The sequence below is a fragment of the Mycteria americana genome, chromosome 9 (assembly GCF_035582795.1).
Source record: "Mycteria americana isolate JAX WOST 10 ecotype Jacksonville Zoo and Gardens chromosome 9, USCA_MyAme_1.0, whole genome shotgun sequence".
NCBI classification, from domain to species: domain Eukaryota; kingdom Metazoa; phylum Chordata; class Aves; order Ciconiiformes; family Ciconiidae; genus Mycteria; species Mycteria americana.
The window spans coordinates 13135119-13152407 of NC_134373.1; the positions used below are offsets into that span (position 1 = coordinate 13135119).

Here is a 17289-nt window from a genome sequence, read left to right on the forward strand (position 1 = left end):
TTTGAGGACTATAAGTTTAGAGAGATAAAGTTGGGAATTATCTCCTGCCCTGGAATCACCCTATCACACCTTTAATAAAAATGAGCTCTATATAGTTTTCTGGATTGGGAAGTGACTGACTTCTCTCAAGCAGATGGAGACCTATAAGCAGTTGAGGTGTAGAGCTGTACTAGCAAAAGGGCTGGTTTATCACCTGAACTAGCAGGTGAAGCAGAGGGGAGCCAACATACCTGGGCTGCCTAGATCCAGCTCACATCCAGCCCTTTAATATATCTCCCACTTGTCATCTTATATTTGTCAAGCTTTCCTGGAGCTTTTCTGTGCCTCCGTTCATCACATTCTTTGATATGTCTCTTATGACCTTCAGCTGTAGAAGTGCATTTGTGTTAGGCTTATGCTGTCAGGAAGGTTGTCTACCCCTCCCTTTGGCTTTTTCTTTTACATCGCTATGTCCCTTTCCAGAAATATATGGGACACATTTTGCATGTGGGGACAGACCTGAGCTTCGGACATAGAAATCTACGCATATTTTTGAAACAAGGGTGAAAGGACTAAGAGGTGGAATATCGGGGACCTTGAAATTTGCATTTCTAGGCGAAGGCTGTCATATGGCCTAGGCTCCCTCAACAGCCTTCTCCTCCTCCCAGATATACTGTCAAGTCACAGTTTGAGACTTGTAGCCATTTGTCAATAATTTCTGGATGTCCAGAAATGACTGACTTTTCATCGCCTGTGTACAATAGTTCCAGTGTATTCTGGATGAAAACATCACTCAAACAGCGCATATGTTGGAAACCTGATATCTGCACACAGATCTGTCTGTCTTTGAAATTCCAGAAAAAATATGGTAACATTATTCCATTTTGTTCCTAAAAATTTTTAAGACAAAATATTTTCTTTCAGAACAAAACCTTTTGGGATTTCTCCTCTATTGGAATTCTGGGTTTATATCTGCTTTTGTTGTTTCTGAACAGAGCAGTATATATGTATTTTTTTCTTAATATTGACATATCCTACTGGTTGCAAATTTTAGCTTTCATCTGTCTTATCCCACATAAGTCACTGCAGAAATCTGGAAAGCAGAAACATTAACAACTTGTAGGTATCCTGGGTATCACAGCATACATACACAAGGGAAGCAGATTAAGAAAGTGTAAGCAACTTCTGACTTGGAATTTCCTAAGTCCTGGATGCTTTACTTCGCAATCTGATGTTCTTTTTCTGAGGAATTTTTTCATGAAACTTAACTTTTTTATTTTCTAGATGAAAAGATAAACTAATGTGTATGTTGTACAACAGTCAACAAAGGATATTGTCGGGTTTTGGCAGTAGAACTGTTGAGCTCTGCAGTACATTAATGTTCCCTAAATCGAATTTTTATATAGTCCAACTAAAATGGGACTGTGTGCACAGTGTTGGTCAAATGCTTAATTTCTTTTCTCTGTATTGGTGAGTATTCTTCCTAAGATCCTCATCTTGCTTTTTTTGGGTTGTCTTCACAACTAGAATGTTTCCGTAATCTTTTTGTATTTAATCATAGTACTAGTCAGATGAAGCACAGTTCAGCTTTTAATTCTGGTTTTTCTATTAATCAAAAATTCCTTAACAAAGACCATACAGTGCAAACAAAGTCTTCAGTAGACTCTGTAGTCTAAAACATAGTCTGCCTGGTTGAGTTCTTGTGTGTCAGTGTTCTCCACCCCACAGATGTTGTTCTTAATGTCTTTAAGAAGTTTCCAAACTGCAGTGTGTGGCGAGTTGCCTGATCCATCCTGTGGTCTTGGCCTCACTTTGTTGTTTCCAGATGCTTCTTGAGGCTTCCAGACCTTTCATAGCAAAGAAGGACCTAGAAGCCATATGAAATTCCCATGCTTATATTTAAAGACGGTTAAAATACACTAGATAATTCCTTTTACTATTTTTCCTGTAAGCAGTTGCCACAAGGAGATTACGCAATTTTGAGTAGGCAGAGAGATGATCCACATGATTGTGAAAGAAGAGGGGAGGTTTTTGTGAAAATATGAAGATGTAATCCACATGGTGGAAATGTTTGGCAACTACCAGCTTGAACATAAAATGGACTGCAGCTTGTCGCCTGCTCTACCCTAGTGTCTTTGCCAGCTTTTATTGTTATGGAGCCAGGTCAGTTCATACTTGTTGCAGCTTTATCAGTAAATAGCATGCCTGTGCCCACAACCAGAAGATGAATAAAACTCCTTTTTCCAGGGCTTTCTTTGCACATCCTGTTGATTTGGGTTGGCTTTCACTTGAATGCCTGCAGTGCATAGAACTGTACTCGCTGCTTCCCTCCCCGTGCGTATGCATGAGCTGAGGAAATAAGCTAGAGCAGACAGTGATTTTCTGGATAGTTTCTGGCAACAACGGCCTCTGGTTCAAGCGGTCCAGTTGACGGCCTAGCCTGTCTGAACTTCCAACATAAAGTTACCTGGGTTTACTAGAGAGTCCAAAGCAGCTAGCTGTTGGGGCGGGGCCTAGCTTGTGGGCAAGCTTTGCCTAGTCATAGGGTGGCAACATTAGACAAATGATTAGGTAGGCCTTTGGAAAGGGTCCTTGGGAAGTAGACAAGCAGTTTAACTCCACTGCCCTCTAAATTATGATTGTGGCCTTAGTTGTCCAAGGTCAGACTTGCTACTTGCAATGTGTTGTGGGCAAATGTGAAGCTGCAAAGAGATGTGTGATAGCATGATGGTCAGGAGCAGAGTAAATCATACTAAGCAGATGTACTAAGGTTGTGGGCTGAAGTCAGAAAGTGGCCTTCCTTACACAGTGAAAGAGATGAGCTCATCTAGAAAGCATCCTGCAGGGAGCTTGATCCTGTGTGGATTTAGCTGAAGCAAGTATCAACCTTTTGCAGTGCTGAAGCCAAGTCCAGCAGGCATCGTGAATCAGAGCCCTCGGTCACTGTGCATTAATAGAACCTGAAATGAGTCATGACTTATGTTAGTATACGGGACAGGAAGATACAGTGGTTGAGGAGTGGAGTGAACGTACTACAGCAAAATAAGATTTTTGGTCATAAATCTGAGTACTTAAGTGTTCTGAATCGCCTTTTGATGTCTCCACTGATGGAGACCCCATAAAGGGAATCTAGAAAGATTGTTCTTCAGCATCTAAATGGACAGCTAAGGCAAGGTAGTGTGAATGCTCTCACCATGTAAGCCAGCCTAGGTCCCTTAACAGATCTATCTTCACGTTTGTTTGTTTTGTGGTTTGGTTTTTTTTTGTTTTTTTTTTGTTTTTTTCTTTTTTTTTTTTCACAATTATATTTCACAGTACAATAAAAAGACCACTAGTACTTCACAACCAGAAATTAGCATGATGACATTGTGATGCAGTAAATATAGTACACCCTAATCAAGGATATATTCCCACAGAAAGACGGCAAAGAAGGGTGCCGGATAAACATTTGCAGTGCAATAACAAGTTTCTAATAGTAAAGACATGCTGGATAGCTTAACACAGAAGTTCAAAAAACTGATTTGGAAAAAACTAGACTGTTTTTGACACCTATTCTCTTGCTTTTTCAGAGTACTACCATAGGCTTTTGTTAGTTTTGCTAATTACATTTAACCAAGTATTTTTATTTTGGTACTACCTAGTAAAGCTTGTCTGGCATTAAAACAATATAGTAATTAAGTTTCATGTAACTATTTACTTTCAGCTATATTACATGGGCATGAGAAAGTAAATCATCAACATGATTCCAGTAGGAGTATTTTATTTAAAACATAGTGGGTTGAATTACCATTTGATATAAATGGATACTGAAGACAATACAGCAATAGTAAATGCTGTAAAATTGAAGCATGGCATGCCAGAATCATCTGTGGGTGTAACACCTCATCCATCAGCAGAGTTTCCTGAAAGAAGCATTTGGCTTCCCATGTCCTTTGTTCAGGATTTTGTTACACAAGCTTCCTGGTCTCATATATATGGAACAGCAAACTGAAATTATGCTGAGCAGCCACTAGAGCTTTTAAAAATGATACTGTTTTCTTTTAGCCTGTGGCTATCTTCATGCATATGACTGTTTTCCAGATGTCAAAAAAACCACCAACTATAACTTTGATGTAGCAAGGCCGTGCAATAGCCTTGTTGAAGTAGTTGTGTACTCAGTAAGTTTGTGTAGGTGATGTGTCTTGTCAAGTCACATGGCAGCAAACAGAATGTTGAGGAAAGAAGCATAAGGCCAAGTTCTGTCAGTTTAGTTAAACTAGTCCTGCCACTGTGACTGAGGGCAGCATTTGGTTCCAAGCTTACTGGCTACCAGTTCTGTGATTTGGTCTCTTGAAGAAATTGTTTTCATTATTTGCATGGGCCAGACAGGGGGAGGATGTGTATTGCTTCATACAGATATGTTGTTGTACACTTGTAAGCATGTCATGTATAACGTGCATTTATATAAATATGCATTGGCACAGAGGTACCTTGCTGTCTAAAGGAGTACGATAAACCCATATGTTGTTGTCTTCCTTTTTTATCCCTTCCAGATCAATGCAATCCGATCAATTGTTCCAAACAAAAGCAATAATGAGATAGTTCTGGTGTTGCAGCAGTTTGATAACAATGTAGACAAGGCTGTTCAAGCTTTCATGGATGGTGAGTACAGTGTACCTTTTTCACTAAGGCATGAGGGATTCAATGGCATGGTAAAGTATTCATTGTCTCTAGTGGCTCAAAATATATTCTATTGTTCTGCTGAAATTCAGATGATTGTGACAGTTTGTTTTTGATCCTCCTGTCTGCGTCTTTACTTCACAGTATGAGTTTGACATGGCTGTTTATCTATTCTACTTGACTTTGCCATTTTTTGGTGCCATTCTTGTTGCAGACCTTCTTTATTCTGCATGAAAGTTAATGCTCTTTAAAGTAAATATGTCAGAATATGATTCACTATTGAAGATACAGTAACTAATAAAAATTTGGAATAGTCCTAAAGTGGATAACCAGGCCCCTAAACCCCTGAACTTGATGCATACATTGACATTCAAACCTCAATCTGAATTTTGCAAATAGCCTTGACATTTATAATGGCTGAACCAAGACTCCATTGAAAGTTCAAGCCATTCTAAATCCGCATCTGAGTTTGTATTTTGCATTATGACACCATCTCTAATGAAAGGTCACTTGTATTTAAGTAACACTTTTCTGATAAATATATAATGGCAAGTATTTTGAACTTTCACCAAAGTCTGTAAGAAACCCTTTGCAGGAATAATAGCATACCATGAGCAGATCCTCTCAAAATCTTTGTAGCTTGGGGCTGCTTAAAAGATACTAGAAGTTCAGTGATCCCAAAAGCCCTGTATACCTTAAAAATGCCTCATAGCGTTGATTTGCCATCTCACCAAGTTGCTTATTTCATATCTATTTTCTTTCAGAATAGTTTTGGGTTTGGTTTGGATTAATTTACTAAAATGTATCAGCCAAAAAGTATCATGACGTACTAGGAGTTACTTACCAATATGCAAAAAGCAGATGCAAGCAAACTGGACTTTTTAAAAACACATCAGAATTCTTCCATCAGATCTATATGGTGCCTCTTGATTCAGGCATCTGCATAGACAGTCAGATTCTGACAGATGTATGGAAATCTGAGTTTATTTGTGCGCACACATACAGAGAAAGGAAAATGTGATGCATCTAATTAACAATAATTTTGTAATATATGTCCTGGGGAAAGTAGTGGAGGGTTGCTCCATGATTATTCAATAAGTTCCTTTCAATTTATTTAGTCTTAAGTCGCCGTTGCTCACTTGTGGTCTATGAGTTGTTTCCAATGGCTCCTCAAAAGAGGAAGTGCTTTCATAGCCATGTGTCGTCATCTGCTGTGAGAAAGAAACGGAGTAAAAGCAAGCCTTGCAAGAGTGCAACAAAGTCTTGAAGAAAAGCAAGCTGTTGTAACCTGAGTTCAAATGATCTTTGTTTGAACTTCACCAGTTTATGATCATTGTGCCTTGAGTTCAGAAGTCTTTGCAAGTGAGCATTTGAAAACAGCCAATATTTGTTACTATCTGGAGACAGCGTGAGAAAAGATGTGTATCCATTCAGCTGCCACTGTGGATAGAATGAATCTAGCACTTTGAGTATCTTTTCATGGGAATGACAAAAATTGTGAAGATTGAAATATCACAATTGCGGAGAACACATTGCTGCATGCAATGCTGAGTGAAAAGGCTGAGCACCTCCATTTAATGCTTCTCTTGGAGGTGCTGCATGCTGAATCAAGAAATGTTCAAATTGAGTTTCCTGAGATCAGCTCCTATCTTGCTTCGTATCTGGAGTGGCATATAGGTGATGTCTCTATTATGAATTTACTTCTATATGTGAAATTTGAGTGAAATAAAGTAGCAGTTCAAATGTTTTATTTGCTATGTTGGTGTTTACCTAATTAAGCGTAATCAGAAGGTCTGTTTAGCTGCTTTGTAGATGTGTTCAAGAAAATATACTGGTGCATTCAAATGAGGGCTTTGGGACTTGCACAGTTAGTGCATTTCCAACAGGAGGAAACTGGGGTTAGTTGGGTGAATCGCTAAAATAACCTGCACCGTGCATAGTATTCACAGGGAAGCTGAGGGAAGCAAAGCTAAGACAACGCCAGCCAGCACAAAAAGAGTGTTGGACGATACTGTGAAAACAGATAACAAAGCTGTCAAGTGAAACTGCATGTTTTCAGCAGCACCAAGTAAAATGGGCAGCAAACGTCTGGGTTTATTTCTTCGTACTGAAATGTGGTATCTGTCAAAACATAGCATACCTTTAGGAGACGGGATTGTATTTATATGTACATATATATGTGTATAACTAAATATAGATATATGTATAGTTATACACATAATAGAAGTTTTCTTAGCCTTCTGTCTGCATTGCCATGTCATCTAGGAAACAAAATACAGCTTTGATGGATTCCATATGCATTTTTTCACAATTTAACAAATTAGGCTTAGCACTGCTAGCAAGACACGTAATCTCTTCTAATGTGCATGATAGACTCACCAGATAATCTTGTATCTGGATTATTGTGATAGAAAAATAATTTTGGTACGTTTGAAAACCTCACACATCTTTTGCTGAAAAACCATTACTTCTTAATAACAGCATTTAACAGCTTCTGAAAAACAGCATTACTACTTAATACTAATATCATCAAGAGTTCACTGAAATGAGTGAGAAGAATGGTGGAGTATGAAACCCACTTGGAAAGGATGATAAATGAATATTTACTAGAATTATGCAGTGATGGTAAAGTGATTCTTAAATTCAAGCAGAAGACCTTTAACCTGCTTGTGATTAAAAGGATTATTGTGGCAGATACTGTCATATCAGTTTGGATGATGATTCAGACTGCATGCTTACCGTGAGCATCTATTTTCAGCTTTAGGGTCCAGGAGAACAAAATAATGATGTTAACTAGATGCAGAAGAGTTTTCTTCTAACATGGCAGCTGGCACTGGTCTGACTAAGACTCTGCTTGCTTTGTTCCATAAATTTATCTAACCAACTCATTAAGGCTGGCAGACAGAATTTCATGTATACAAAACTGTAATCGTTTTTCAATATAAATTTGAACCATTTTTTTTCTACCAGGTCTCAGTTTACTGTGTTTGTGTGATGCAGAATTTCTGCAGGAGTCCACAAAATTACTCTTTTGGATGCTAATTAAGTCTTCATTTTTATGTTCTTATGTCTTCTGAATGTGACAGATAACACATAGGAAGTATATGATAAAAATGCCAAAAGGTTTTAAAACTTTCTGAAGCCCTAGAGTCAGTGTGGACTATCTGGTCTACCCAGTGTTTATACTAGGGTGCTGAGATGCTTCCCTTTTCAGGCAAGAGATTTGAGTGTTGATTTTTCTGGGGCTTATGCTACTGCTTTAGGTTAGGTACCCGCTTAATCGCTTTGTGGAATGAAGGCCGTAAAAAGCAGTAGTGCCAAGCAGCCGAGCCACTGTATGTAGTGTAATCAAATAAAACAGGTAGCTAAAAAGGAGAAAGGTGGCAGTTCTCATTTTGTTCTTCCCACATAAGAGAACTTACAACAACAAATGGAAATGCTGCCCGGCTAGGAGACTAGAAACTGTTCTTGAACGCACTTGTTCTTTTTCATAGCTGAACTTTTGTTGAAATGTTTTATCTTTCCTTTCTCTAGGCAGCGCAACTCAGGTTCTAAAGGAATGGAATATGACAAGGAAAAAGAAGGTAAGAACTTGCTCTTGAGAATCAAAGCATTCAGACCATTTATCATCTGTCTCTAGTTGAATGTAGTACCTTTATTTTGGCCAGTACTTTGTCTGCCTTTGCTAACGTAGGTGACTTCATTCACACCTGTAGTCAGAATACTTGAAAGCGAATGTGTGTATTATTTTTAATGCTGTTCATCTCTTGCTGTCTCTCTAGCCCAGTGTTCTGAGAGAATTTCTGGGACAGCATGTGTGTGTACATGCATGTGGGAGCCAGACCCTGGACAAGTACAGAATGAATCCCAAAACAGCCCATGTGCAGAAACGATTTTAATAAGCAATTGTATCCTGGATAGTCACAGCCACTTACAGTGCTAGAGTTTTTGCTGCCAGGTGTAAAAATAACTTATGCATAGGAGTCATCCATTAGGAATCATGCATTAGTGACACTATGAAGTCAGATACTTCAAGTATATATTTGGGATATGATCTTCATGCTTATGTATCTCCAAGCCTCCTGTACCAGGAGGCTGCCCTGTGAGTCACTGTCATGGAGGCTCCTCTTTATGGCTGGGAGAGCTACAGTAGCAATGGCCAGCCTATGTGTCCTCTGTGATCACTTTCTACCTGGTCAGAGTGATGATGCCTTAAGGGTTTGTCTGTGTTACTGTTGGTTGGTTCCTAACCATCCGAACCCCTGGATGGTTAGGAACTGCTTGTCCTAAGTGACTGCAAACATTTTGAGCAGCATCGTAGCAGACACTCTGTTACCATTTTGCAATGCAAGTATTTTGTGTGGAAGGAAGGGGAAAACCAGTTTGGGGCTTCAGGTTTATTTGAAATGGTTTATATATTCAGCTGAACAGATGCAATGTGTTGTATAACACAGCATGGCCTGTAAATTGCATTACACTGATGTCACTTGTGTGGCATTTTAAGAGCATGGACAACTAACTGATTATATTTTGAGTTTATATGAGTTGCACTGAGTGATGTCTCTGTTCTTGCAATATTTCTCCATTTAGAACAACAGGAGAAAAAGAAGCAAATCTAAACAGCACCAAGGCAATAAAGATCCTAAAAACAAGAATGGTGGACCTGAGAAGGCATCTCAAGAGCCCCAGGGAATATATGACTGCCGTCTGAATGGATGCTCTAAGGACAACTCTTGCAGTGGTTCTGCCAATCAGAAACTGGAAGCTGCTTCTCTTGAGAACAAAGGCTCAGGATTTGTAGAGTCAGTGCTGGTCTGTCCAGAAATCACAGGTCAGTTCATCTGGCACAAGACATCTTTTTAACTGGCAATAGCCAAGCCACCATTTACGTAAAGATCATGGTATTTTTATTGCCATGAAGTAGAATATAATAAAAAGAAGTTGGAGAGAGTTGTGCAAAATAATGCACATAGCTATTAGTCATGCAAGTAGGTCTATATCTGGGCACAATTTGCCTTGCAATACGTTTCCTTGCAAAATGTCCTTTTTTCTAGAGACAAAAGGATCAAACTATAATTAGAGGTCTGGCTGATACAGAATATTACAGGTATAAATACAGAAGAATGCCAGGTTAGAAAATGGCTTGAGTGTAAAATGGTGACAGAAGCGATAAAGTCCCTCATCTGGAGCAAAGTCATCTGAGCAGTATGAGCATGTGGCATATTACAGGACTTCTTTATTGCCCAGTCCAGACTAGTCCGTTTTTTCTTTTTTTCATCTTCCCTGAATAGGCTAGTCACAATAGGTCTTCACTGGCTTTCCCTAACAGGGACTGGCTTTCCCTAACAGGGACTGCCTTTGTGTTGAGGGAAGGCAGTCCAATAGCCTCTTAGTACATGCACGTTTCTGCTAGGGTCTAGATACTGATTCTGAAACTCTGGGGGACAGTAACACAGAAAGCTCTTCCCCACTGGGTTGTAGTAGATACAGAGTTATGATTATAGCAACATCAATGAAAACAAACCTTCTCCTCCGGAGGAGAAGCTCTGTGAAAGCTTTTGCCTTCAAGTATCCTTTCATAAAGCTCATATTTAATTGCTGTCACTACTGGTAATGGTTTTTCAGCTCTTTGCATTTCAAACTTCTGACAGCCCTAGATTACTGCTGCTGTTAGTATTTTCTTTCTGTGTCTTAAGCAGTATGTAAGACTGCATTAAAAGAACTTTCCTTGAAATCCCTTTTTCCGTGGTTGCAAATACAGCTCTCAAACCTCATTTTAAAGAAATGTGCCAAATGGATAATTGTCCTGAAGTGAATTCTCTGCTGCTTCCAGATGACTTTGATGGTGCCAGCCTCTGGTCAATTAAATGAAAACTCGGCAACCTGTAGCAGCTTGTCCTCAGAATTTGGTGCCTCGCAAAGGATCAGAGATACTCTTCCCACCCTTGCTAAAGACTCCCACTTACTTTGGGTAGAATATGCCATAAGCCAGAAAATTCTGCATTTCCATAATACTAAAAGCATTCTTGCCACTTATTCTGCAAGGTGTAAACATTTGTGGTACAAATATACGTCAAGCTCCCATGTCAAACTTCTTAGAGTTGCTTTTTTTGAAATGATACATGCATGAATAAATACACGTCGACTGAATTGTCCATGCATGGGGAGTGTTTTCTAGGGGGTAACAGACCTGAACGCAAGAAGAGTACCCATGCTCCTAGTGATCTTTTTCTCTGGCATTGGGATTGAGTCCTTTTTTTTTTCCTCTTTGACATGATACAGTGTAGAGTTGTACATACCAAGGGCAAAAAGTATCTCAGAATCTTTATTTGCTTTTACAAGTGACAAATGAGATGCTGCTGTAGTTTTACAATTTTTATAAACTTTTACACATATCCCCTGTTTCAAAAATGGGGGGGAGAGGGATAAAATAAAAGGTGGAAAAGAAAGGAAAGGAAACGGAGGGAAAGGAGAACCTGAAGCTTTGATATTCAAGTTTCCTTTCCATAGTAACATAAGTTTCTGGCAATTTGTTTAATACAGAGAAGGAAAGAGTTTCATCTTCACTTGCAGTTGCACTAGAATCCTTCTCTTTGCAGCCAGTATAATAGCTACTTTCTTAAGGTCAAAAGCCACCTATGTACATATTGTTAAATTTGTGCTGAAGTGCGTGGAACTAAATAGAAGAGAAGGGTGATCAGAATCCCTCAGGGGCCAGCAGTTGCGCCCTTGTGGTTTCTGACCAAGTTACAGACTGTTCTAAAGCAGTTTGAAATCCTGAAGCGAGTCCAAAGTGCACCCATTTCATATTGCTCCCTCTTGTGTTGTCATGTCCTTTGTTTTGTCCTTGTCTGGCTTGTTTGTTTTGGTTCCTTCCCTATCAAATTAATGTTACTGTAGTCATTTCACCATCACCTTCAGACAGCTCACAGCTTAGAAGGATTATAGTCAGGTGTCTGCTGGCAGTCCCTTATGCTTTCCTTCCCATGAGGAGCATGAGGTTGAAGCTTTGCTTATACTAACTCACAGTCTGTGAGATTAGGTCTTTAAGAGCCATAAAATCCTGGCTTCCTGGAAGGGACTTCAGGGACCAAAAGGGAGGATGCAGTGTAGCTGGTGTTTCTCCATAGTGTGTCCCATGCTAGAAAAATTATAGGGGAGAACATGTGGCTATTAGCTTTAGTTCAGGTCTGCTTATTTCTTGCCATTATTCCATCTTTCTTTTTCTGAGAAGTCTTTAGTTGTTGCTTTTTTGTGTGATGGTTTCCCATAGGGAATCAAGACCTGCTAGAGAAAACGAAGCAGAGAATTCAAGGCCCTGGAAAGCCAAATTGCCTCATCATGGAGGGCCTTAGGGAGTGTTTCACTTGATTATGAATTATTTCAGGGGCTACCCCTCTCAATATCTTGAAAGGGGAAAAGGCCCCTAATAAACCAATTACTTAAAAATTATGACCAGAACAGACTCTCCAACTCTCTTTAGAGACCTTGGCAACACAGGATCTGAAGGACTTACAGCTACCCTTTCTGTGCATGTCCTTGTAAAGGGGCATGAATGCACTGAAAGGATATTTAATGCTGCCTTGCCATGCTATTGCTTTTGCAGGGACATGGGTAAAACCAGATAAAAATCAGACCCTGATCTCTTTTGTACTTTTTAAAATTGTTTTTCATGTAGGATGATTTTTAGTGAATCCTTCAAACTTCCTGTTTATATCTCAAGGGAGTTTTTTTTCTTCTTTCAGCCAAAGAATCCATTGAGGTTCACTTTATTTAAAAGGTTTTGAAAAGCAAGCTGTTATAAAAAGATAAACCACTCATTTCGAAGACAACAGCTCAGTAGATTTCAAAGCAAGTTTATTTGGGCTGCTGCCATTACTGGCAGGTCTGGTAATACTTGATGGTTAATACAGCGGAGGTTACATGTTAGACTAGTGCTGAAGTTCCAAGCCACCACCTACTGAACACTGCAACAGTCTACTTGTTGCTATTATTACCCAAACCTTTGACTTCTCTTCCAAGTATTTGAGAGAGACTTTGTCCCTAGATTTTGTTATACGTGTTTCTTAACTGGCCCAAGTCTTCGATTTGATGCAGACTTTCTCAGTCTATTTTTAATTGTGTTGATTGTCCTCAATCAAATTTGAAAGTTCAGTTGCAGCATACTAAGGTATTGTTTGCTAGGCTATGTTGGTCACCTTGCTGCTGGGTTTCAAAGTACCTTTTGTGTCATTTTGGAAGAAACAGTGTCAAAGTGTATTGCAGACAGAAGATGATTAAAAAGTTTTTAGAGTATAACCGTTGTTCTAGATTACTTTCTTTAGGCAAAAAGCTGTCAGTTTGTCATTTGTCTTGACAAGTATACCAAAGCTGCTAATTAAATGCAGTAAATAACAATTTTGCTCTTTAACAACAAATTTCAAAAGGTATAATCTTGGGGACAGAACCAAATAGCCCTGGCCTTTCTCTAATAGCTTAGTTGATAGACCGCTTGTTTTGAACTATCTGTTGGAGTTATTTAGCAAGGCCAGCCTCAACTGACAGTGGAAAGAACATTCTTTATAAATCAAAGCTATCTGCATTAGTGTGAGATGCAGCCAGGTTTGCACAGGGTTAATGGCAGTTATCTCAGAACAGAGTTCCTGGCTATATGTGACACTGGTATCTGCATTGAACCTTTGATATGTTCAGAGTGCTGCATACCTGGTGTTTCTTGCTTTCACAGATTCACAGGTTTCTTTAACTTCTTTAGCTATTTTCTTGCATAGTTTTATGCAAGATACTTTTTCTGTTTGGAGACTCACCTTTTAAAGCCCATTAAAAAAAAAAGCTGTTTTAGAAATGTGCGCACTAATGTTCCTCCTTGTTCCTCTGGTGTTATGTGATTGCCATGGAAACATACCAAGATGTACTTTACACCCATCCTAGTGCCCAGCCAGGGCACAAAGAAGTCACTAGTTGATATCCCGGAGCTGTCCAGGTGGTATCCCTCAGTCCCAGCAGTGTTAATCCCACTCTGTGGGCTATAATCCAGCTGTTAATCTGACAAGCCCCTTTTCTCCAGACACCACACAACATCAGCTGAATAAAGTGATGCATAAAGAGCATCTTCAGGACAAACTATCATTTATTCATCAAAGTGAGTACAAAGATTAGAAAAATGTGTTAACACAACAAATCATTTTCTATGCATGTTTCCTTAACTAAAATTCACAGTGGCAGTAATAGCTGGCCTTACCTGTCAGTTTTCATAGCCATTCTTTGGCTGCTTGTCCCTCTGTCATGGTGCTGATATCTTGAATCCCTTTGGAGACTTGGAAAGAGTAAAGTCAGGTCGTCCTGTGGCAGCCAAACAGGCTCAGGCATTGTTATCTTATCCCTCTGAAGCTGTTGAACCCAGGAGCCTAATCTTTGACATTTTCATTTCCTGCTTGGTCCTGCTTAGCAGCTGCTTTTGATAGAGATCTGTAGTCAGGCAAGGTAAGTATTTCAGGTAGGAGTGTTTAATCAGTGCTTTTAAAATGCTGATTAAATGATTAACATCTTTTGTGTGAGATACATATCTATATGTCTATATATCTCAACGTTAAAGTCTCATGCTTTCCATAGCAGACTTCCTCTCTAGTTCTGTTCTCTAATATTTGGGCAAAGATTACAACTGGTAGTATGCTTTCTATCTTATGAGGTATTTTCTTCATATCAGCATGGAAGAGTTGATTTTTTTTAATGGGTTTTTCTTTTTAGACTGTTGAAACATAGATGTGTTCAGATTAGTGTTTAATAACAAAACTGTTTTGTTTCTGTTCTGTCATTGCTTTCCGAGGTTCTGTAGAATGTGTGCCAGTGGAAAAAAAAAAAACCTTGATTTTTCCAGTGTATAAACATAAAGCCATTCAGGCTTCATATCTTTCTTAATCTTGTAACTCCCTGTTTTCTACCTTAATGTTTTCTTGCAGACAAAGAACGAGAACACCAGAGAGTATCTGTGGAATTAAACCCAAAGACTATGAATGGAGTAGAACAGCATGAGTCTCTTCAGTCATCAGTTCAACTCCAGCGTAACCTAGGCAGGCCAAAGTCAAAATCTTCCTCAGTTAAATCACCCAATGCTACAACCCAACTTGAAACAAAGACAGATGATTCAGTCAAAAAAAGAGGTAAATTGGATCCCTGGTTGCTGTGTGCTGAGGTGATCAGACAGCTGGGGCCTCTAGGGAAAAAAAAAAAGCACATATGTGAAGAAGAGATGTGTTGGAAAGTGAGAGCAGAATCATGTTTAGCATAACAAAAATAAGTAGAACAATTTATGGTCTATTTAACATAATAAATGAAATTATTTTTTAAATTTGAATTAATAGTGCTGTTTTAACATTTATTTGATTTGGGGAATGAATTTGAGCAAACGTGTTTAGAAACTGAAGAGCACCACGGAAGGACTATGGAAAAGTTGGATTTGTGGACTTCAGTAGGGTAACCACTTCATCCTAATCTGGGCAAATAACATGTTGAACTATTCCTGCTCCCTCATTCAGAAAAGCCAAAACCAGCTTTCTGACTTTTGTGCAATTTTTGTTTTCTATTTTAGGGCCAAACATTGAAAAATCAGTAAAAGACTTGCAGCGTTGCACTGTTTCTCTAACCAGGTATCGTATGATGATCAAAGAGGAAGTAGATAATTCAGTGAAGAAGATCAAAGCTGCGTTTGCAGAATTACACAGCTGGTAGGTAAATCAGCTTGAGAGATCCATCTGCACCACCTGAGAAAAGAGGGTCTAATTAGGCCACTGGCATTGGTGGGGAGGGATCACTTATACCCTGTTTGTTTGCAGCATTTGGTTTCATCAAAAAAATATGTGGTGCCATTAAGTAACTCCTCACCAACCAAGAATTAATATATGCATAAGTGTATGTTTACATACATAAAGATAAAGGGGGACAAAACTACAGTTCTTTGAAAAAAATCTCACTATGATGGGTTTTTTCCCTAAGTGATCCATCTTGACCCAATTCTTTTGTATCGAGTTCAGTGGCAGCATATCTGAGCAAATGAAAGCTTTTCCAAAAATCCTGTCTATGGGGTTTTCTTGAAGTCTCTTCTACCTTCTTTAAATATCTTCTTTCTATACTTCTTCTTTGATCTTATCTTCTTTGGCAGCCAGTCCTTTAGTGTCTCTTCATTTCCCATCATCTTTGCTTATGTCACCGTTCTTTTTTTTTTTTTCTTTCCCTCATAGTTTCTTCGAACTTTCCCACCCATCACTTCATTTCCAGTTCTCATTACTAGTTCATTCTTTTTCCTCATTCTTTTATCTCTTCCTTCTTTCTAATTTTTTTCCATTATAATTTTGGTTATTCCTGATCTTCAGCATATATGTCTATGCCCTTTGAAAATTTGTAGCAGAAATAATTGCTGTAGTAGCAAGTTGCATGTTTTGTATATACTTGTCATAGAAAAATATTGTCTGGTTTGAGTTCTACTTGGCCTTTTGTTAAGCACGGATGCCATATAAAAGCTGTTTATTATACAGTATTGCAGTAAAATAAAAAAATCATATTAAATTGTACAAGATTCAGTTACAAATCACAGTTACAAAAACCTTTCACCCTTAATTAGTCCACAATATTTGTTAATATTTTTATGAGCCTATCTTATGAAAGTGCTGTGGTATTGGCAGAAGTTTGTTAACTCTGCACTTCAGTGGTGTCTTCATTGTCTTCAATAATGCATCTAAAGTGACTTCAGTGCCACTGGTGCTCTACTTCTGTATGGGTGGAAAGTCCAAGTGCTACTGAGCTGACTTTGTGGAAGATTCTGTTGCACTGAGCTGCGGGTGTACCTTACAGTCTAGCAGGGAGAACTTTGTTTCTGTCTGTGTACTCCAATGAACATGGGCTGTGATCACCAGTTGTTCTAAACTGCATATTGTTGTCAGGAGTGCCCTAGAGCCAGTATAATGATGTTCGCTTGCAAACTAAAATGCAGTAATTATATTGTTGGTATAGAAAAATTAAGTAAAGTTCATCAACCCCTTGCACCTTTTTTTGGTAGTTCTCGGAGGTGTGTTTGTATGATTTTAGAAAACTTTCAAAAGGTTTGTTTCTGCTAAGAAGGCTCTGACCTTTTCTCTGTGTAAACTCATAGCTGGGTCTCATTTGCTGTGTAGTTCTCTTGTAACTGTTAAAAATATATGATGTCACTTACATGTCTAATCTTGTTTGCAGGCAGTCACAGTCAATTCAGTCTTTAAATGATAGTCGCCCTGGTCATGGAAAAGGCTTAGAATTCTGTTATGATCTAAGAATGTGGGGGGAGGCGCTATATTAGTAAATTCACAACTGAAATTCTTCATTTTTCATGTATTCATGTTTTAGCTTGAAAAACACTAAAGTGTATTGCCTATGCTAAAATCTGTTGCTTAATAGGTGAGCTTAATAGGGGAAAAGACAAAATGACCCCAAAAGAGTATGTAAATCCAAGTAGACTTAAAATGATGAAAAATAGCCTGGAAAACTTTTGAATAGCCTTCATTTAATTTTACCTCCTAGCAGCTTCAGTGCCTAAATTATTGGAGTGGAGTCTGCCAGAAGCTCTAGAATGTAACAGATCTGTGCTCTGAATATTCAGGCCTCACAAAGCAATTTCATGCACGT

General features: G+C 38.7%; 1 protein-coding gene across 8 annotated transcripts in view; it reads left to right on the forward strand.

Annotated features, from left to right (window-relative positions):
- Positions 1–17289, forward strand: part of SPATS2L (spermatogenesis associated serine rich 2 like) — an 87781-nt gene that overhangs the window by 48857 nt on the left and 21635 nt on the right. For all 8 annotated transcript variants that reach the window (XM_075512180.1, XM_075512179.1, XM_075512187.1 and 5 more), the window contains 5 exons: positions 4512–4620; positions 8173–8222; positions 9229–9469; positions 14595–14795; positions 15224–15359. In XM_075512180.1, coding sequence (XP_075368295.1) covers positions 4512–4620; positions 8173–8222; positions 9229–9469; positions 14595–14795; positions 15224–15359 — 737 coding nt within the window. The remainder of the gene's footprint in view (positions 1–4511; positions 4621–8172; positions 8223–9228; positions 9470–14594; positions 14796–15223; positions 15360–17289) is intronic.